We start from the raw sequence: 22,111 nt of genomic DNA, 5'->3' as shown, positions 1-22,111 counted from the left end.
AAATATACTTAATACTTCAATTATATAGTATACTCAATTAGTGAATACTCTAACTTACCACACTAACAAAATACACTTCATTCTTCAACTAAGGTTAACGTTACACAGCTACTCTAAACTAGAGAACACTCAAAAATACTGAAATCTATAAAATACATACACTTAATTCTTCAATTATATAGAATAATCGTATACTGAATACTCTAGAAATACTACAAAATCAAAATACACTTCATTCTCCAACTAACGTTACAGAGAATTACTCTTAAAACACTGAATAATATTTGTTTCAGCAGGTCTCTGAAGTTTATTTGAGTTTTCAGTTCTCAGTTCGAGCTGAACATGGTTTATGCTTTAACTTTGATCGTAAGTTCGAGTTTTGAAAAGTTTATTTTTGTAATTATGATCGTTGAAAGAAGCTGACTGACTTTAGTTCGGTGTTTCCCAGCGCTCGGGGAACAAAAGCTACTGACGTCCGCGCGCGTCGCGGGAAACTCACGCACTCGCGCACTCACGAGCCCGCGAAACATCGGGAAACACACTGCAGTTCAGGCAATCATTTCACGGTAAATACTCACGGGACAGCGAGCGGCGGGTCGGGTCGGTAAATACTCACGGGACAGCGAGCGGCGGGCCGGATCGGTAAACACGGTCCTTCAGATCATCTTCATCCCGCGGCCGAACACGCACGGAGAGCCGTGGGGGAACACGGAACCGCAGCCCAGCACAAAACACGCACAAACACACTTCTAAACACCTTCAACCGAGTGAAAACTGTATTCATACATACAAAAACATCACTTACGATACCTGACGTGGGCAGACGCGGATATGATAACTATTTCATATTGAAATAAAGAGGCTGCACCCCCGCGTCCGAATGGACTCGGCCAAGCCGTCACACAATATTACTACGCATTATTACAACAACTGAACTAATACACACACACGACACGGAAAGTTTTCCTCTGTTCAATTAATCTGTTCAAGTTTATGAACGAGTTCACACAACATCTGGCTAGTAATAATATATGTATGATACTTTGATAAATTGTTAAAATGTCAACAGACATCGTGTACTTGATAATTGTAGATGGATGGATAAGGGAAAGTGTAGATCGGAGTCTTTTTAATCACATTTGGTCCTGCAGTGAGACCAGTGGATTCTGACACTCATGGGTGATAATGTCCCAGTCCTGATCCCGGTTACAGCTCTACATGAGACTTGAAGCAGCTTTATAGATAATAATGCAATAAAGTTTCCAGTAGAGAATAGCGTCACAGTCCACACGTGTGACACACACACACATCATTATTCAGTAAACTTGGTAACCACTCTTTATCAAATCTTGAATCCAGAATGAAGGGCCTGGTTTCACAGACAGGGTGAAACTTAGATGTTTCTTAGTAAAGCATTTACTTTAAAAGTGGGGTCAATTCAATGTTATATTGTTTGAGTGAATTGTATTGCAAAGGAAACTTCAAGTAAATAGATATTACTCAACCTTTCACTACACAAGTTAAAATTACTGATTTTCTTTGTTACTTTCTCTTCAGTTAAGCAGAGTTTACTCTATTCCATATGTGAAATGTACTTACATATCCATGCAAAAACTTGCCAAAGAAAAATTAAGTAAATGTTATTAAAATATAATGTTTATTTCAGTGTTTCCGGCGTCCGTGGACACACAGATCAACAGTACAGCTGATATTACAGTCACTGTAACACAGGGTTCATACAGTATTACAGCGGTTTACAGTTTTACAGTACAGGTTCAGTTCTGCTGAATAAATACATCATATACATCACAAACACTGATAATAATAATAGAAGCTCCCTGTACTGAAGACTGTTACAGTCAAACATGGTAAAATCCCGTAAAAAGGACAGAATCACATGCATTTCACACACAAGTTCCCACTCGCACTGCAGACTGTAAGTGTAACTCAGATGTGTGTGTGTGTCAGATGTCAGCGGTGTGTGACGCTCGTCCTGCGCTCCGGCGCTCCTCGTCCTGCACGGATCTCCAGAGCGCTCGGATGTTCCCCTGGCCGAAGCCCGAGGCTCCTCTGCGCTCGATGAGCTCCAGGAAGAAGGAGTTCTCCCCGAACAAGGGCTTCGTGAACACCTGGAGCAGGAGCCTGCACACACACACACACACACACACACGGTTATGGGTTTGCTGTCTCAGCACTGTTACATGTTTAGCTGAGATAATATATAAAGTCGTTTGTTCAGGCATGGTTTTGTAGGGAATTATAAACCTGTGCACATTATTCAAACACACATAACTATAGAATCGGTTCTTAATGCGCATGTGAACACCATCAGCGTTTATCACAGGTTCAGTTTAAAGTCTGTTTAGAGACATTAATATACATTATTACCGTACAGTTACTGTAAACCCGGCCTCTAGTTCAGAAAAGCCAGAGGAGAACTGGCCCCGACTGAGCCTGGGTTCTCCCAAGGGTTTTTTCTCCATCGGGTCGCCTGACGGAGTTTCAGGACAGTTTTTCGGTTCTTTGTCACTGTTTCCTTTGGCTTGCTCAGTTGGGGATATTCAAATTAATTAACCAATCAGTAATCCCCTTGATCAGCTCTACCAAACGTGGATGTTTTTCCTCTAAGAAACAAACATTATTATGTTCTGATTGATACTGTGAAGCTGCTTTGATGATCTATATTATGAAAAGCTCTATTTAAATATACTTGACTTGAGGTATAAATATATAATAATACTTATCAAAAGGTCCATCAAAATCTCTTCTGGGCATAAATGACGCAGACAGCAGTGTGTGTGTTTGTGTGTGTCGACAGCAGTGTGAGTGTGTGTGTGTGTGTGTGTGTGTGTGTCGAACCTTTGACTGTGTGTGATCCGGCTGTCTCGGTGTGTGCGAACATCAGTGTCCAGGAGAATCCCGTACCGGCTCAGTGTGTGAGGATCGAGCCCCGCGTCCAAGATCTCCTGCAGCTTTCCCACCTACACACACACACACACACACACACACACACACACTATTATGAGCCATGTATGATCTACAACAGCACTGTGTCCACATGGATTATTGATCATTATTCAAATATCATCACTGGCATCAACTGACATTCTTTTATCATTATAAAATCAAAAACAATTGAACAAACAATGAATAAACCTGATGATTCCAAAAAACATATTTTACACTTATTTTATTAAGATCTAGAAATGGAGCACAATCTGATAAAAAAAATACCAGAAAATTAGATTTTAGATTGAACCTGTTAACTGCAGTGGGCTTTCATTTAATATGTGACAATGTGTGTGTGTGTGTGTGTGTGTCACCTCAGTGTAGTACGCGGCTGGAGGAGAGTAGAGCTGCACTCCCGCGAGTCTCAGTGTGTGTGCGGTCCTGACGATGTTCTGGGTGTAGAGCCCGATGTGTTGCACACCTGCTCCTCCGTGCTGATGCAGGAACGAGTCCATCTGATTACTGCCTGAGACACACACACACACACACACACACACACTTATTAAACACACAACTCAAGATGCTCACTTAAAGATATGGGTAACACTTTACAATCAGGTTTATTAGTTAACATGAACTAATAATGACCACATATGCGTACATCTGTGTGTGAGATGTAAAGTGTGTGTGTGTGTGTGTGTGTGATGCGTGACCGTGCCTTGCTGAGGAAGAGACTCTCCAAACACAAACTTGCAGTCGGGCTCGAGCTCGTCTGTGCTGGGCGGAGCGACTCGCGACTCCATCGCTTTGAGCCGGAGCCCGATCTCGTCCTGGTTCAGCACGTACCCCGCCTCCTCGGACTCGTCACTGCAGGGAGAGCCGCATGAGCACAGACAGGAGGAGGTCGCATGCGCATCGAACACTTCGGCAGACACCAATCAAAAGCGCTGAATTCAAGTCGCACGTTGTTTTGGTTCACGCTCTCCCTGCTGGGACTCAAACCCGAGACTTTAACGTTAAACTCTCTACAGTTTGACTGTTCTCTTTGAACTTGCAATGCATTCAACGCATATACACTGGATCGGTTCATGCATTCCCTAGGAATCAAACCCATAACATTTGCATTTAATCTCCAGCTGTAATCCTAACGGAGATATGTGTCGTCACTCGGCCCTGGGTGGGCAGGAGACTGAGTGATGATGCTGCTGATACCTGTCGATGAAGAACCTCCGGAAGCCGAAGTTCTGCTGGTACCAGCGGGTGAGGAGTGCCGTGCTGCCCCGGGGACACGCGTACGTGATGTGATCGAAGTGGCTGATGGGACAGTGCGCGCGCTCCGCGGTCTGCGACCCCGCCTCGACGGCGCTGAAACCCGGCAGGAACAGACCCCGGTACCGGGAGCAGTCGATGAGCGTGTGGCACACGTTCCCCACGGCGGACCGGAGCACGGAGAAGCAGACCCGCCCGCGGGCATCGCGGACCTCGGTGGGCGGCTGGAGGAACTCGCAGAGACCCTGATCCCGCAACGCCCGCGACGCGCGCTCCACGCACTCCACCTCGAAACACACGTTACTCACGGTGTCCACCGGGTAGTGCGCATGCGCCCCGTAGAGACATCTCAGGTCCCGGTGGTCTCGAGCGGCCACGGAACTCCAGGCACGTGACTGAGATTCGGTCACCGGCTCGTTCGGCCTCTCGTTGACCACGAACACGGCCGATCCCCTGCGGAGTGCGAGCTGCTTCACTCGGTCTGTCACTCTGGCCGCAAACAAATTAAACTGGAACTGGGACACGAGCTTCTGAGCAACATTATCCACGTTTGAGACGTGCAGTGCAATGTGATGCAAGCGAGTCAAGGAGGCCGCCATGTTGGCGTGACGTCACGCAGAAGCGTTTCAATCGGACACGCCTCTCTGTTACATACCACACATCACTCAATGATTTTAACTAGTTTTAAATCGGATGAAACAGCCTTAAAATTCCTAACACTACTGATGAGGTAAAGAGCAGAAACATGAACAAAGTTAGAAGACGATAAATCCCCTAATCACTTTACAAACGTTTACCCTGGATGTAATAATTGACCATGGTTTTGGGCAGAAATCTGGAATATTTAAATTGAATATGTTATTGTGAAGACATGACCAGAGCAAAGGCAGGAGACACTGCTTGCAGTCAGTGAAATCTGTGAAATCAGTGAAATTCCAAATAAAGAATATTAAAAAAAAAAAAACCTAAACAAAACTCACTCAAGGTGACCCTCCTCACCTGACTGCTTTCATGGACAACAAACATACATTCCTTTATACTGAAAGGGTCAACCTATTTACAGTAGGGAAATTAAATAATGTTCACACACATACCACTACACTTAAAATGAAAATAATATTCAAAATACATCAACCTTAATTATACAAGGAAAATAATACGAATAATAAACAAATACATTTCTACATACAATGAACATAAACACAATGAAACATCAAACAATAACCCCCTGCTGCCATTGAGAAATGGACTATGCCTACACTACCCAGAATTCTTTGGGATGTCATACATTCTTTTTTTTTTTTGGGGGGGGGGGGGGGGGGGGGTGGCATACATTTTTTTTATTTTATTTTTTTTGGATGGCATACATTTTTTTGGGGGGGTGGTGGGGGGGGGGATGGCATAATTTTTATTTTTTTTTGGGATGCCATAAAATGAGGAACAGGAAAGCTGCCCCTCCTCTTAGACACCCAACCCCGGAAGCCATGCTGCAGACCTGAGCCCAGAAGGTTAGTTATGCAAATGAGGATACAACTAATGATTTATGTAAATACCAAAATAAAGAAATAAATCTCTTGGTGTTTTTTTTAATCAGTCTAATGTGCACCTCAGACTACAAAAAGTCAATCACCAAATAATGAGAAACAAAAGAATATAAAGCAAACAGACACAGGGCATACACTGCCATCAGGGGTCACTTAGGACTTTGTCACAGTTATGGTCATTTATATTGCATTAGATTTATTAGGGGGGTAGAGTAATATATAATTCATTGTGTGTATAGTTTTTACCTGTTTAGGCATTTTTTTATGGTTTTTTGATATTGTATAATTCATATATTTGTAGCTGTGAATAAGTTATTTATTATGGTCTGCATACTGTTGGATACCACATGGCAAGTAAATGCAATACTTTTTTTGAAAATTGAATTTGAAAATTTTTCAATGAAAAAAAAACATAAAAAAAAACATTCATCACATTCAGCTTTATGTTGTGTGTGTGTGTGTGTGTGTGTATAGGGGGTATTTACCCCTTCACTGTCACCTCTTTTTGAGAATGGGGGTTGAAATGCACTATTCAAACTTAAATGCTTGTAATTCAAGAATGCTTTGGAATATAGACCTACGTTTGGTCTTGCTTTAAAGGAAAGAGTCAGCAGATTATTGCTGAAGTGAAAACACGGTGTGAAAAAGTTATGAGAGTTTAAATTTACAGCAAATCAAATATACTGTACAATATATATATATATATATATATATATTTTTTAATAAAATATATATTTTACAAAATATTTTTTACTCTAAAATGACTATAAAATCAAAGCCATATATCTAACCAAGTTGTGTTCCAAAGTTGATATCACAAAAATTGAAGTTCTCATGAGATTTTGTTTAGGCGTAATACCAAACAATAGCCACCGGGTGACTTAACATTCCATTGAATTTAGTTGTGTACATTCTGCCTAAACAAATGAATACATTTCTGTCTAAATATCAATTCTGTCACAAAATTTTGAACCTTGAGACTTGGACCTTTCTGACAATATGTGTTTTGTCAAGATTAGAAAAGGTTTTGATCATAAATGATGAAATATAATGATGCCCAAAATAATTTAGAGTACCGTTTAATTTCAAAACGGTTTTTACAAGATGAATTCTGAGTGTGTAAGCTTTCAAATGATACCTAATTTATGATAACTACTGAAATAAAATAAGATAATATATTTTAGAGGATCATATATATATATATATATATATATATATATATATATATATATATTAGAGGATAATATTATATTATATTTTTTATTGAAAAATACTAGATAATATGTTTTATTATGAACTTTTAGCATGAAAACCAAAGTTTCAATTATTGAATGTCATGATCCTGGCTCTCTTCTCTTGTTTTATCGGCCTCTGTCTCCCTCTTGTGGTTATTCTGTGTCTCTGTTCCCTCTTGCTCGCTCTCCTCATTTACTGGCTACTTATCTTTCCCAGCTGGTTCTCTTGTAATTTTTACACCTGTTCTCCATCTTCCTTCATTAGCTGCTCTCTATTTCTAGTCATGTGTTTCAGTCTAGTTTGTCGGATTATTGTAGACCGTCACGTTTGTTTTTGCTATTGAACCTTTGTGTCCAGCCCAGTATTGTCCAGTATTGTCAGAGATCTTCCAGTTGTGAGCGGTTTCCTGATAGAGGTCCAGAGAAGGCGTGAGAAGTCAGCGTGTTGAGATTGATAAATATTGTGCTCTCATTTATATTTGATTTGTTTATTTTATTTTGGAACAAAGCAATCATGTTGCATAATGTATGTCATGTGACCCCTTAGTGATTGATTGGATGCACATGTGTCTGTTTAAATAAACTGCGCCAGTCAGAAAGAAACTGGTTGATGTGAAAGTATTACCCTGTTGTCTGCCTAAGTTACTCTGCTAACACAGCGCTTCACCTGATCTTCTTTGCTGTACATTTGCATGTAGTTGTGTTCCTAATGACTTTAAAGAACTGTGTTCTCAAAGACCTTCAAGCTAATTAAGAAGAGTTTTTCTGTTGATCGGCCGATGTGGCCCAGCCTTGTTTCTATTAAAGTAAACCTCCGTTCTGTCTCCCGAAGCCTCCTTCTCTCTCTCTCTCTGTGTGTGTGTGTGTGTGTCAACCTTTTGTGACAAAAGTCAGAACTCCTGTTATGATGCAGATTTTTTGAGGTGTCTTGTCAAAAATTCCTCTGTTACTCTTCCTACATAATTTGTAGCAAAAAACAGTTAGTTTTTATATTAATTTAATAATTAGATTATGATTTAACAGTAATATAGCGAAGTAAACTTGGGCGTCATGTATACGGGACAGTGATAGTTTAAATGATCAACACCCTTGTTTGATGTTCGTATTATTTATTGGATGCCTTGGTGTTGTTAGGTGTTCAAGCACGAAGTGCTGAAAACCTATTGTAATTGTACTGATTTTTATTATTATTATTATTATTATTATTATTCCGCCGTAAAACGCATCGTGCAGCCCAAACCGTAAGAGCTGGATCTTTGAAACTTTGACAGCTGGTAGTACAAAAATCGAGGAGAGGTTATCAAATTATGAGCCATATTGGCCCATAGGTGGCGCTATAATAATCAATTGCGCGAAACTGCTCATATCTCCTAGAATGTAAGTTGTAGACTCAAGTGTCTTATATCACTGGAAAGCTGGATGCCTGAAGGACAAAACGTATATCTCGGATTTTTAATTTTATATGCAAATTTGTCCGCCATTTTGAATTTTATCTAAAACCTACTTTTGCGAACTAGTCCCTGGATTTTTGCCCGATCGGAACCAAACCAGTGCAGAAATGTTCTCTGGAGTCTGAATACCAATAATTATCGAAAAAAAGTTGTATTTTCGATTCAAGGTCGATAGGGGGTGCAAAATGAACATTTTGAAATTAGGCAATTTTACTAAAATGGCTATAACTCAAGAAGTAAATAAGATATCTTCACCAAACTCAATAGACATGTGTATGAGGACAGTTTGCGGTCACTGTAAAAATACTGCATCGATTGGTCACATGGTGGCGCTATAACATTAAATAAACATATAATTGGCTAAAACCATCTGACCATTTGTCCAATTGACTTGAAATTTGGTATGCAGTGTCTTGGTGCAAGTTACCATGTATGTCTAAAAGGATATTGGCATATCTCAAAAAACATGGCCGCCATCAACCAATGAAGTTTGAGCACCTATTAGACGAGGTTAACGGAGGCTGATCGGAACGAAACTCGAGGGGCATATTCGACTTGTGGCACTAGAGGTCTGTAAGAATTTTCATAGAAATCGGCCACTAGTTGGCGCTAAAGAGTTTTATGGCTCTGTAATCACGTGGTGTTGCACACATCCACACAAAATGAATATCATTTGATAGATCTCCTCATGATGAACAACTTTGCCTCTAGAACCATTGCTGTCAATTGAATCGTTCATTAAATATTCACAAATATGTTGAAAACCTACTTTTGCGAACTAGTCCCTGGTTTTTTGTCTGATCAAAACCAAACCAGTCTAGGACAAATCTCTGGAGTCTCTAGATAAATAATTATTGAAAAAAAGTTGAACTTTTAAATTTTTTGCATGGTATTAAAAGGGTTATTTTGAAAAGGGGTGTGGCATAATGAACCAAAAAGCCTATAAATCCTAAAGGAAAACTCAGAACTTCACAAAAATTGATGAGCATATGTGACATAACATGCTGAAGAAGCATGCAAAGTTTCATGGAGATCGAACCGTAGACATAATATATAATTCATATTATGTCTTTATCAATTCAATAATTTAGTCCAAAAGGGTAGGGGCGGCAGTGGCTCAGTGGTTCATGTAGGTTGTCTACAAACCGAAAGGTTGGTGGTTCGATCCCCGGTTCCGCCTGACCAAGTGTCGAGGTGTCTGTGAGCAAGACACCTAACCCTATAATGTTAGCCAGTGCAGTACAATTCTCTGAACTCTCTTGATCAATTATTATAAGAAAAAGTTGAACTACTTCATGTGAATGCCTATAATCGATGGCTTCAACATGTAGCCTTGAAATGAATGCTCAGATGTTAAACACAAGTTAGAACACGTGACATTAAAACATCATGAACATTTTCAGACAGATCGGACAAAATATGCCTATACAACAGTTAAAAAGGTGAACATGATATCAACATGATGGTCTATTAAGCCAATAAGTGGAGTTTTACTGCCCCCTGCTGTTCAAAATTGTCATTTGTCATGACTACTCAACTATAATTCATATTATGACTTTATCAATTCACTAGTTTAACAATAATCACATAATCACAATATTTTAGTCATAAAGGGTAGGGGCGGCAGTGGCTCAGTGGTTCATGTAGGTTGTCTACAAACCGAAAGGTTGGTGGTTCGATCCCCGGTTCAGCCTGACCAAGTGTCGAGGTGTCCATGAGCAAGACACCTAACCCCAGCTGCTCCCGACCAGCTGAATGGTGCCATGTATGGCTGACACCGCCGTCAGTGTGTGAATGGGTGAATGTGAGGCAATATGTAAAGCGCTTTGGTGACCATTAGGTCTATGAATGTGCTATATAAATGCTGTCCATTTACCAAAATTACTATGACAACTGTCACATTTACTTTGACAACTGTCACATCTAGCACATGTGATTCTAATGATCTGAGTGATCTGTTAGGTTTATATTCAGTGAGCATATCTGTAATATATTGAGGTCCTAACCCATTAAATGATTTATATACCAGTAATAATACTTTGAAATCAATCCTAAATGTAACTGGGAGCCAGTGTAAAGACCTGAGGACTGGTGTGATCTGCTCATATTTTCTGGTCCTGCTCAGACTCCTGGCAGCAGCGTTCTGTATGAGCTGCAACTGTCTTATGGTATTTTTAGGAAGGCCAATGAGGAGATACAGTAATGCACCCTGCTGGTGTAAGCAAGCATAATGGAGATAAAGGGATAGTTCACTTTGAAATTAATTTTTCGTATGTTTTAGCTTACCCTAAGGGTATCCAAGATGTAGGTGACAAAATGCACCCAAAAGTATATAAATCCTAAAGGAAAACTCACAACGTCAAAAAAAAAATGATGAGCATATGTGTCATAACATGTAAAAGAAGCATGCACAGTTTCATGGAGATCAGACCATAGATGGTGCTATATCTGTTAAAAAGCATTAAAACCATGTATTTGCAATGGTATATTGCCTGTATTGGCTGTAAATGGTGTTTTCCATCTATTATGTCACTGGATAAATGTATGTTTAATAAAATTTAATGCCTTTTGATGCTTTTGTGCTTTAAGGCCTTAAAGGCCTAAACTGCTTGAACACCGATAAATGCTGCTTGCAGCTTTAATATTATTATTATTTTTTTAAGAAGTAAGGACCTAATTTATTTTCACAATTGAATGTTTTTTTTAGCTTGAAGTTACATTAAATATTGCCTAAAAAAGAAATGAAAACACAAATAAAATGAAAATAAAATAATAAAAAACGAATTTCTCATTCTAGGGTTGGTTTTCACATGGTGTGGAATCGTCCAATCGGCAGCGGTGGATTTGGTCACGTGCTCGTGACGGTGCGCAAGACGCTGGTCGTTTTTTATTTTGTCAGCGCCGCCATTAAATCCGCATCTAAATCAACATTCAGAGCTTAGAATCAGTATTCATCGATTTAAAAACATTCAACGAATTTTATGAAGCTCGGAGAACAAACAACGCAATGGAGTTCGAATAACAACAGTAAAGACTGACTGAGGTGGTTTAAGTCTCATTAATGAGGAGTCGCGCGCGGAGCGATGTGAGTATTTACATGTTTTAGCGTTTATATGTGTCTGTCGGAGTATTAATGCGACTGGAATACAAACAAAAGTGTCTCTGAGTGTCTCTGAGTGTTGTGTGCGGGACGAGTGTCAATAATTAGAAGATTAAAACAGTCAGTAATAACAACTGAACTGTGACATAAGGGTGACAGTAGATATTAACACTGTCAGTGCTGTGATAAAACATGAATACTGTCATTAATAACATCAGAACTGTCAGTGCTGAGATAACATAATTTAATACTGTCAACAATATTGTCGTAAATATTGTCAATAATAACATCAGTACCGTCAGTGCTGTGATATGACATTAATACTGTCATTAATACTGTCAGTGCTGTGATATAACATGAATATTGTCAATAATAACATCAGACTATTGTGACTATTTTAATCATATATGTTTATGTATTGTGTTGTTAATTGTTTTTTGTGATTGTGAGACCAAAGACCAATTTTCAGCCAAGGCTGAACAATAAAGGCTTACTTACTTACTTACTTACTTATCAGTACCATCAGTGCTGTGATAAAACATTAATACTGTCGTTAATGACATCAGTGCTGTGATATAACATTAATACTGTCATTAATATTGTCAATAATAACATCAGTAGCGTCAGTGCTGTGATAAAACATTAATACTGTCGTTAATGACATCAGTGCTGTCGTGTTATGTATTTTTTGACATGTCTTGTTTTATTTTGTGTTTGCAGATTTCTGTCTCCGCCTCAATGTGTGACTCTGATGTAAGTGTGTGTTGAGTGCGTGTGTGTGTGTGTGAGTGAGTGAGTGAGTGAGTGAGTGAGTGTGTGTGTGTGTGTGTGTGTGTGTGTGTGCTGATCCATCATGACAGAGCTGTGTGTGAAGTGGTCGTGTGAGTACTGCACGTATGAAAACTGGCCGTCTGCTATTAAATGCACCATGTGTCGGGCGCAGAAACCCAGCGCAACCATCATCACAGCGGACCCGTTCCCGGGCAGAACCGACCCGACCCCGGTTCTCATCTGTCCGGACTCGAGCGCGCGGCCCCGGGTCCGGTCGGCCCAGTCCGTGGAGCCCAGCGGGAAGTGGTCGTGTCAGGTGTGCACGTTCCTGAACTGGCCCAGATCGGTGCGCTGTACTCAGTGCCGAAGCCTCCGGGCCACAGAACCACCGTCCGGGACCGGCCGGCCCGCGTCGGACCCGTGTGAGGAGTACAACGACCGGAACCGGCTCAACATGCGCGTGCAGTGCTGGACCTGCTCGGGCTGCTCGTACGAGAACTGGCCCAAATCGGCTCGCTGCGTGGTGTGTGACCAGGCCCGACCCAACGACGCCTACCAGCCCGCCGAGCCGGACGAGATCAACGAGCTCTCCGCCGTGATCAACGAGACGGAGCGCAGGCGCGCGCGGGGTGTGTGTAGCGGAGCGCACCGACACTCGCCCAGCTCGTCCACGCGCGAGGCCGAAGTGCAGATCGAGCTCGCCGCCGGCGCTCAGAGCGGGAGAGACGACAGAGAGGTGGACTTCAAGAAGCTCAAGCAGATCAAGAACCGCATGAGGAAGACGGACTGGCTGTTCCTCAACGCCTGCGCTGGTGAGTGCCACTTCCTGTCTAAGGGCCCTTCACACTGAGCCCGAAAGAAATACGGCCTGGCGTCATGTCAATCACGCTTGCACACTGCCGCGTTGTTCTGTGTTTGAGTTTTAATGGAGTTTTGACGATTCAGAGCCACCGGATCACGAATACGATCAAACGTGATAATCCGGGACTCCGTGTGCGAGGGCCTATTTTAGCCATCTAACACACGTCTAAAGTGCACTTAGGGCGTCCAAATCCACTTTTGCTAGTTTAATGACGGGCGAAGTGGTCGGCGCTCGCGGCGCTGGTCTAACAGCGTGTCTCCATTCTCTTAATCAGTAACGGGTGCATTTTGGGCGTAATGCAATCAACCAATCAGAGTCTCGTCTCCCATTCCCTTTAAAGGAGTAGTTCACTTTTGAAAAAACTTTTGCTGATAATTTACTCGCCCCCGTGTCATCCAAGATGTCCACGTCTTTCTTTCTTCAGTCGAAAAGAAATGAAGTTTTTTGATGAAAACATTCCAGGATTTTCTCCATATAATGGACTTCAATGGGAACCAAACGGTTCAAGGTCGAAAAGACAGTTATTAACAGTTTCAGATGCAGCTTCAAATGTCTTTAAACGACACCAGACGATGAATAAGGGTCTTATCATGCGAAGCGATCGCTTATTTCAAAACTTATTCCAAAAATGTAACTTTTCTAAGGACAAATGCTAGCCTTGCTCTATTCTGTGAGGCGCGTTTGTAACGTCAAAAGGTCACGGGCGACGTAGCCGGAAGTACAGAGTCAGTGTTTACAAGTTGAACGCATAGGTTGAACGTGCAAACTAACTCAAACGCCGTTTACAAAAAAAGGAATTAAAAGGTAAAACAACGATGTCGGATGATTTTGATTCTGTACTTCCGGCTACGTCGCCCGTGACCTTTTGAACGTAATTACGTATTACGTGACGTTGCAAACGCGCCTCATAGAATAGAGCAAGGCTAGCATTTGTCCTTAGAAAAGTTACATTTTTGAAATAAGTTTTGAAATAACCGATCGTTTCGCATGATAAGACCCTTATTCATCGTCTGGAGTCGTTTAAAGACATTTGAAGCTGCATCTGAAACTGTTATTAACCGCCTTTTGGACCTTGAGCCGTTTGGTTCCCATTGAAGTCCATTATATGGAGAAAATCCTGGAATGTTTTCATCAGAAACCTTCATTTCTTTTCGACTGAAGAAAGAAAGACTTGGACATCTTGGATGACACGGGGGCGAGTAAATTATCAGCAAAAGTTTTTTCAAAAGTGAACTACTCCTTTAAAAGCCAGAGGCGCTCACATGGTGGATTCGCTATTTACCCGTCTATAGGCGCACATTACTCTTAAATAGTATAAGACACTGTGCGTTGGGTTCAGTGGGTCAACGGCTCAGTGTTTTGCCGCTCCTGAACACACACTCGTTCTCCCGCCGCCCACAGGCCGCAGATGCAGTCGCAGCGCGGCGCCGGACGACACGGAGCAACCTAGTCTGAAACCAGCGACACACACTCGCCTGGCACCGCACTGCTCCAGCTGTAGTCTCGCTGAGCCAGATCACACACACACACACACACACACACACACCGCTCCTGTCAGTTTGAATGGGGAAAGATTGACATGCTTGTCACGATTACTGTGGTAAACATGAGATCATCCTCGACAGACTGAATCAAACATTTCATTGGAGCATCTCTGCATTGTCTGGGTGTAATTCCACTCAGTGATGTCATCGTGATGATGACGATGATGATGTCATGTGCTGGGCTGCGCTGTCTTCTGTTTGCACTGATGCTCGTGTCGTCCAGCGTTCATGTACCTGACGTCAGGCAGCGCTGGGATTGGACGAGTTCGGCATCCGTCTGCTCTATTATTACATTTATGCGTTTGCCAGATGCTTTTATCCAAATCCACTTGCTTTGCATTCATGGCACACTTTTGATGCATTCCCAAATAAAATATTCATAGTGTATATTATAATGTGATTAGGTGTAGCGACCATTGTGTATCAAAACAAATAAAAACAACTTTAAATAATGGTTATAGAACATGCATTTATATATTACCAAACACACTGAAATGATTGAAACACTGTTATTAATATCATTGCACAATAACAAGTAAACACGCACACACACACACACACACACACACAGTGACCTTTACTCTGATTCCGAAGCATCCGAAGCGTGCGAGTGTGTGTCAGTGAGCGGCTCGTGTTCTGGGGCTGGTCATGTGACTGACCTCTTCAGACGCTGCCCTTTAAAACATGTAATCGTCATAACTCATCATCATGAGCGGATCCCGAACGTGTGGAGCGAGTGAACAGTGTGTTACACCGAACTCTGAGCGACAGCGGGAATGCTGCAAAACACACAAACGCACATAAATCCACGATCCCTGGATCTGTGTGAGGTGTAAGGAGCACTATATCGAGTCCAAGCTTTAGTTTAAACTGATAATCGTTCGGTTCTCCAGTTAAATCAGATCAGCTCAGTGTCGCCGCGTATCCTCTACTGCGCTGGTGAAGGGTCATAGAGGCTCTCGTGAAGGCAGAAACACAGCAGTTCTGCATCATTTCTCTCTCTGTGTGTGTGTGTGTGTGTGTGTGTGTGCGCAGGTGTGGTCGAAGGCGATCTGCCGGCGGTCGAGGCCTATAAGTCGTCAGGCGGTGACATCGCGCGTCAGCTGACCGGTGATGAGGTGCGTCTGCTGAACCGGCCCTCCGCCTTCGACAGCGGATTCACACTCGTACACCTCGCCATACGCTTCCAGAGGCAGGACATGCTGGCCGTGCTGCTGACAGAGGTGTGTGTGTGTGTGTGTGTGTGATCAGCTGATCACTGGGTTGTTTGAATGAGATTGTCCTGATGTGTGTGTGTATTTAAAAATCATTACGTATAGCAAAACAAACCTGTGTGTGTGTGTGTGTGTGTGTGATCGCAGGTGTCCCAGCGCGCAGTGAAATGCATCCCAGCGATGGTCTGCCCTGAACTGACGGAGCAGATCCGCAGAGAGATCAGCGCATCACTGCACCAGCGCAAGGGAGACTTCAACTGCTACTTCCTGACTGACCTCATCACGTTCACACTGCCGGCAGGTGGGACACACACTCACACTCAAACACACACTCACACACTCACACTCACTCACTCACTCACTCACTCACTCACTCACTCTCTCACACACTCACACTCAAACACACACTCAAACACACACACACTCACTCACTCACTCACTCTCACACTCACTCTCTCACACACTCACACTAAAACACTCACACTCACTCACTCACACACTCACACACACACTCACTCACTCACTCACTCACACACTCACTCACTCACTCACTCACTCTCTCACACACTCACACACACACTCACTCACTCACTCACACACTCACACTCAAACACACACTCAAACACACACACACTCACTCACTCACTCACTCTCTCACACACTCAGACTAAAACACTCAAACACACACTCACTCACTCACTCACTCACACACTCTCTCACACTCACTCTCTCACACACTCACACTCACACTTAAACACTCAAACACACACTCACTCACTCACTCTCTCACACACTCACACTTAAACACTCAAACACACACTCACTCACTCACTCTCTCACACACTCACACTTAAACACTCAAACACACACTCACTCACTCACTCTCTCACACACTCACACTAAAACACTCAAACACACACTCACTCTCTCACACACTCACACTTAAACACTCAAACACACACTCACTCACTCACTCTCTCACACACTCACACTTAAACACTCAAACACACACTCACTCACTCACTCACTCACTCACTCACACACTCTCTCACACTCACTCTCTCACACACTCACACTCACACTAAAACACTCAAACACACACTCAAACACTCACACTCACTCACTCACTCACTCACTCTCTCACACTCACTCTCTCACACACTCACACTCACATTAAAACACTCACACACTCACTCACTCACTCACTCTCTCACACTCACTCTCTCACACACTCACACTCACATTAAAACACTCACACACTCACTCACTCACTCACTCACTCTCTCACACTCACTCTCTCACACACTCACACTCACATTAAAACACTCAAACACACACTCAATCACTCACTCTCTCACACTCACTCTCTCACACACTCACACTCAAACACACACACACTCACTCACTCACTCACTCACTCACTCACTCTCTCACACTCACTCTCTCACACACTCAAACACACACACACACACACTCACTCACTCACTCACACACTCAAACACACACTCACTCACTCACTCACACACTCAAACACACACTCACTCACTCACTCACACACTCAAACACACACTCACTCACTCACTCACACACTCAAACACTCACTCACTCACTCACACACTCAAACACACACTCACTCACTCACTCACACACTCAAACACTCACTCACTCACTCACACACTCAAACACACACTCACTCACTCACTCACACACTCAAACACTCACTCACTCACTCACACACTCAAACACTCACTCACTCACTCACACACTCAAACACTCACTCACTCACTCACACACTCAAACACTCACTCACTCACGATGGCGTCTGTGTTTGACAGATATTGAGGATCTTCCTCCTGCCGTTCAGCAGAAGCTGTTTGATGAAGTTCTGGACCGAGACGTGCAGAAGGGTGAGGCGCTGCAGGCCTGTTATTACAGCACTGTGTGTGTGTGTGTGTGTGCAGTGTTCCTCACGCAGTGTGTGTGTGTGTGTGCAGAGCTGGAGGAGGAGTCTGCGGTCATCAACTGGTCTCTGGAGTCGGGCTCGCGTCTGGACTCGCGTCTCTACGCCCTGTGGAACCGCACCGCCGGAGACTGCCTGCTGGACTCGGTCCTCCAGGCCACATGGGGCATCTGTGACAAAGACTCCGTGCTGAGGAAGACCCTACACGACAGCTTACACGACTGCTCGCACTGGTGTGTGTGTGTGTTCATGCACAGATTCTCTCGCTGTATCTGATTTGTTTAGATAACTGATTTAATGACGAGCATGTGTGTGTGTGTGTGTGTGTGTGTGTGCAGGTTCTACACTCGCTGGAAGGAATGGGAGTCGTGGTATTCACAGAGTTTTGGGCTTCACTTCTCTCTGAGAGAGGAACAGTGGCAAGAGGACTGGACCTTCATCATCAACCTCGCCAGTCAGGTACACACACACACACACACACACACACACACACACACACACACACACACACTCTCACTGACAGTGTTTCTTTTAGCAGAATTTAGCCTGTTTTTATGATTGTGTGTGTAATATGATCTCTGATGTGATTCCTAGAGGTGTTTCTTTAACTGTTTTGATTACGACTTACACACACACACACACAGTGCATCAGTGTATGACGCGTGATGATCTGTGATGTGTTGCAGCCCGGGGCGAGTCTAGAGCAAACACACATCTTCGTTCTGGCTCATATCCTGCGGCGGCCCATCATCGTCTACGGGGTGAAGTACTACAAGAGCTTCCGGGGAGAAACTTTAGGGTTCACTCGATTTCAAGGTGAGCCGTTCAGAAGAGATCTGCAGTGTCTTATAGAACACACACAGCTGTGACTCGTGTGTGTGTGTGTGTGTGTGTCCAGGTGTTTACCTGCCGTTGCTATGGGAACAGAGCTTCTGCTGGAAGAGTCCGATTGCTCTCGGTTACACGAGAGGTCACTTTTCTGCTCTGGTCGGCATGGAAACGGACGGTTGTGATAATCGTGGTGCAGGCGCCAATCTGAACACTGATGAGGACGTGAGCGTGACCTTCCTGCCGCTGGTGGACAGCGAGAGGAAACTACTACAGATACACTTCCTGTCAGCACAAGAGGTAAACACACTCACACACACACATCGGGCTTGTGCAAAATTCAGGATTTCAGAATTGGCCTCCATTCAATTCATGAATTGGAATTTGAATTGAATTGACTCCGCCCCCCAAGAAGTGGCAGGAAGTGGAATTAAATTCATGGCAATTCAAAGAAATTCCACACAGTCACAGAACAGAAAGAATGTGTTGAGTCTCACATAGGGGAGAGCGGGGCACAACGTAACGCTTCTTGACTTTCTCAGTTTCTGTGCAAATCTATTTAGAGTATTTATTTTTGCCCACATTAATTTCCCACATGTCTAGAACAATTATGTGGTTTTGTTTTACTAATATAGTGTAAACTTTTTTCTTGATTTACCCTGAAATAAATGTTAAATGTGACAACATGCCCCATAGGTGGGGTACATTGTAACATCACCATATGACAGCTTAAAATGCTATCTCACCTAATCAAAAAATTATACAAGTCAAACTAAAATTATTCACTTTTTCATATAAAATAATGGTATTTTTTAATAATTAAAAATAATCTAATTTTTGATTTTGACAACAAACACACCAGAAAACACACATTACAGAATAGTTCAAAACAAAATAATAATTAATCATTTCTGTACATTGACTTTCAGTCTTCATTTACATGTTTCTCATGTTTTCTCAATAGAATTCATAAAAGTATAGAATATAATAGCATATTTCTAATAGGGGCACAATGTAACGCAGTGTGACAACATGCCCCAACTGCACATCTGGGGTTTAAACCCTGCTAGTTAGCAAAGCATAAAGGACTATATCAACTGTTAAACTACAGACTAGAGATTAAAAAAAATATCAGATTTGTGTAATTTTAATTAAACACAAAAAATAGAGATGAAAAATGATCTTAAGTAGGAAATGTGCTTTTGCTATGGTTAAATGTTCAGTGATATCTCACAAAGATCTGAATTTTGGCGCAAATTTTTCTCTGTATAGTGTTGAAATGGCAACTAGTAAATACATCAAGTTTCGTCATGCTAGCGTGTGGAAGTGTTTAAAACAAGTGTGTTACAACTAGCCTACAGTCAGGGTTAGGAAGGTTACTTTGGAAATGAAGTTAACCCATTATAAATGTGGTTTAGATTAATTTATTTGGATTACTTTATCAATGTAAAGCAATTTCCTTTTAATTTGAAATTCCCCCTAAAGATTTACTGAAGTAATTCTGGGAAATGGCCTTACAATTACAATAGATCAAACTTATTATTTATTTCTGTGACTAGAGATTTTAACATTTATTGCTGGAGGAAAACATTTCCTGGTGGTTCAAACTAATATAATTTATATAATATGCAATCATATCTGACATACTGTGTATATTGTGAAGCTACATTGTTCAACACTTCACTTAAAATATCTATATGAATTTCTTAGAATTTTTATTGAATTGTAATTCTGCTTCCTTTAATTCAAATTCGAATTGTAATTCTACATCCTGTTTTTGACATCAATTCAAATTCAAGTATTGAATTGGAATTTAGTAGTCATTCTCAATTCAATTCTGAATTGTGCACAAGCCTGACACACACACACACACACACACACACACACACAGTGCAGAATTTCAGCTGTTTTTATTGTGTGTGTGTGTGTGTGTGTGTGTGTGTGCCCTGCTCATGTCCTGTCTTGTATTTTGCTGTGATCTTTAACTGGAAACAGTGTTCTGAATAAGACATAAACACACACTGCACTGGCTGTTAGTATAGTCATATGGACTTCACTGTGTGTGTGTGTGTGTGTGTGTGTGTGCGCAGATGGGCAGTGAGGAGCAGCAGGAGCGTCTGCTCAGGGATTGGCTGGACTGCTGTGTGACGGAGGGCGGGACGCTAGCGGCGCTGCAGAAGAGCATCAGGCGCAGACGTCACCCGCTCGTCACACACATGCTGGAGAAGTGGCTCGATGGGTACCGGCAGACGCTCGCGTGCCCCTCCGACGGCGAGGACGACGACGACGACTGACGCACATCTCAGCACACTAGCGCTGTCACACGGCCGACTCCGGTACCCAGTTGTGGATGTGGCGCTTTGAGCGCTGTTGCGGAATCGTGAACGCCTCTGATTGGCTGTTGTGTTCATGAGCTCATCGGATGCGTCTGATTGGCTGCAATGATACATGATACATCAATGACAGTCTTCAGCGAGCGATTGCACACACACACACACACGTAAGCGGTTCGGTCCAGCTAGTGCTTTCAAACGCTCCCTGATCACTGCAGCCAATCACAGTAATGCCCGAGCAGCGCGCGAACACAACAGCCAATCAGAGGCGTTTACGATGACGCTCAAAGTGGCACGTTTTTGCAACTTCAGGAGCGACTTGGTACCGAACTCGGTGCTTTTGACAAGACTACAACACACGCCACTCTTTCCCAGAATGCAATGCAACCCCCTCCCCAAACATTGAGGGCTATCTTTGTGTTTAGTCACATGAATTTGTTTTTTCCTGTACGTTTGTGTCCGTCGTGCTGCATGTGGCTCTTTAAACACGGAATGATGAAATATAAAGAGCTTATTAAACGAGCGCTCACACAATGTTTATTGTTTAGAGGTTTCCGTAGAAACGCTAAAACTGACAGGAAGCAGCGTCACACTAACGACACGCACACCTCTCTCTCACCAGTGTTCCTGTTTCTGACACGTGTGCGTTTCTTTCTTCTTTTGATTGTATTTATTTTTGTCTGGATGCTGACCCCTGTGTTGACCTTTGACCTGTACTGATGTCAGGTGATCCAGAACGGCTTTAACATTAAAGTAGAAACACGTCTGCTCTCTCTCGCCTGCTGTCTCTTTATTCTTTATAAGTACGGTTTACACGTTCGTGAGCGCAGAAATCATTCCCACAATCCACAGGGTGTTTACTCGTCATTGGTTAATCACACACACACACACACACTTCCAGAAGTCATTCAAGCGTTCCGCTCAGAGAAAGCGAGTCCCTTCATGAACCTGCTGTGGTTTATTGTTCATCAGAAACTCCTCGTTCTCGCGTCGAGCCGCTACGGAAGCCCGTTGACATATTAGAAAAAACATGCTTTGGTAAATCCTTAAA

General features: G+C 42.6%; 2 protein-coding genes across 2 annotated transcripts; one reads left to right on the top strand and one right to left on the bottom strand.

The window, feature by feature from the left end:
- Positions 1-1,638: 1,638 nt before the first annotated feature.
- Positions 1,639-5,163, bottom strand: hpdl (4-hydroxyphenylpyruvate dioxygenase-like). The gene is made up of 5 exons (XM_039683341.2): positions 4,162-5,163; positions 3,668-3,816; positions 3,324-3,475; positions 2,860-2,981; positions 1,639-2,142 (listed from the first exon to the last, which is right to left on the bottom strand). Exons 1-5 carry the CDS (start codon positions 4,815-4,817, stop codon positions 1,965-1,967), a joined length of 1,257 nt encoding a protein of 418 aa, XP_039539275.2. The 5' UTR covers positions 4,818-5,163; the 3' UTR covers positions 1,639-1,964.
- A 6,149-nt stretch (positions 5,164-11,312) lies between these two features.
- Positions 11,313-21,833, top strand: zranb1a (zinc finger, RAN-binding domain containing 1a). Its single transcript, XM_039683327.2, has 10 exons — positions 11,313-11,533; positions 12,269-13,131; positions 15,761-15,948; positions 16,087-16,240; positions 17,775-17,846; positions 17,934-18,132; positions 18,238-18,358; positions 18,586-18,715; positions 18,798-19,027; positions 20,818-21,833. Exons 2-10 carry the CDS (start codon positions 12,402-12,404, stop codon positions 21,019-21,021), a joined length of 2,028 nt encoding a protein of 675 aa, XP_039539261.2. The 5' UTR covers positions 11,313-11,533; positions 12,269-12,401; the 3' UTR covers positions 21,022-21,833.
- Positions 21,834-22,111: the final 278 nt, after the last annotated feature.

Source organism: Pimephales promelas, chromosome 17 (assembly GCF_988280905.1).
Source record: "Pimephales promelas chromosome 17, fPimPro1.hap1.1, whole genome shotgun sequence".
NCBI lineage: Eukaryota > Metazoa > Chordata > Actinopteri > Cypriniformes > Leuciscidae > Pimephales > Pimephales promelas.
Note: the sequence above shows the minus strand (reverse complement) of the source record. Positions and strands in the feature narration are given on the sequence as shown.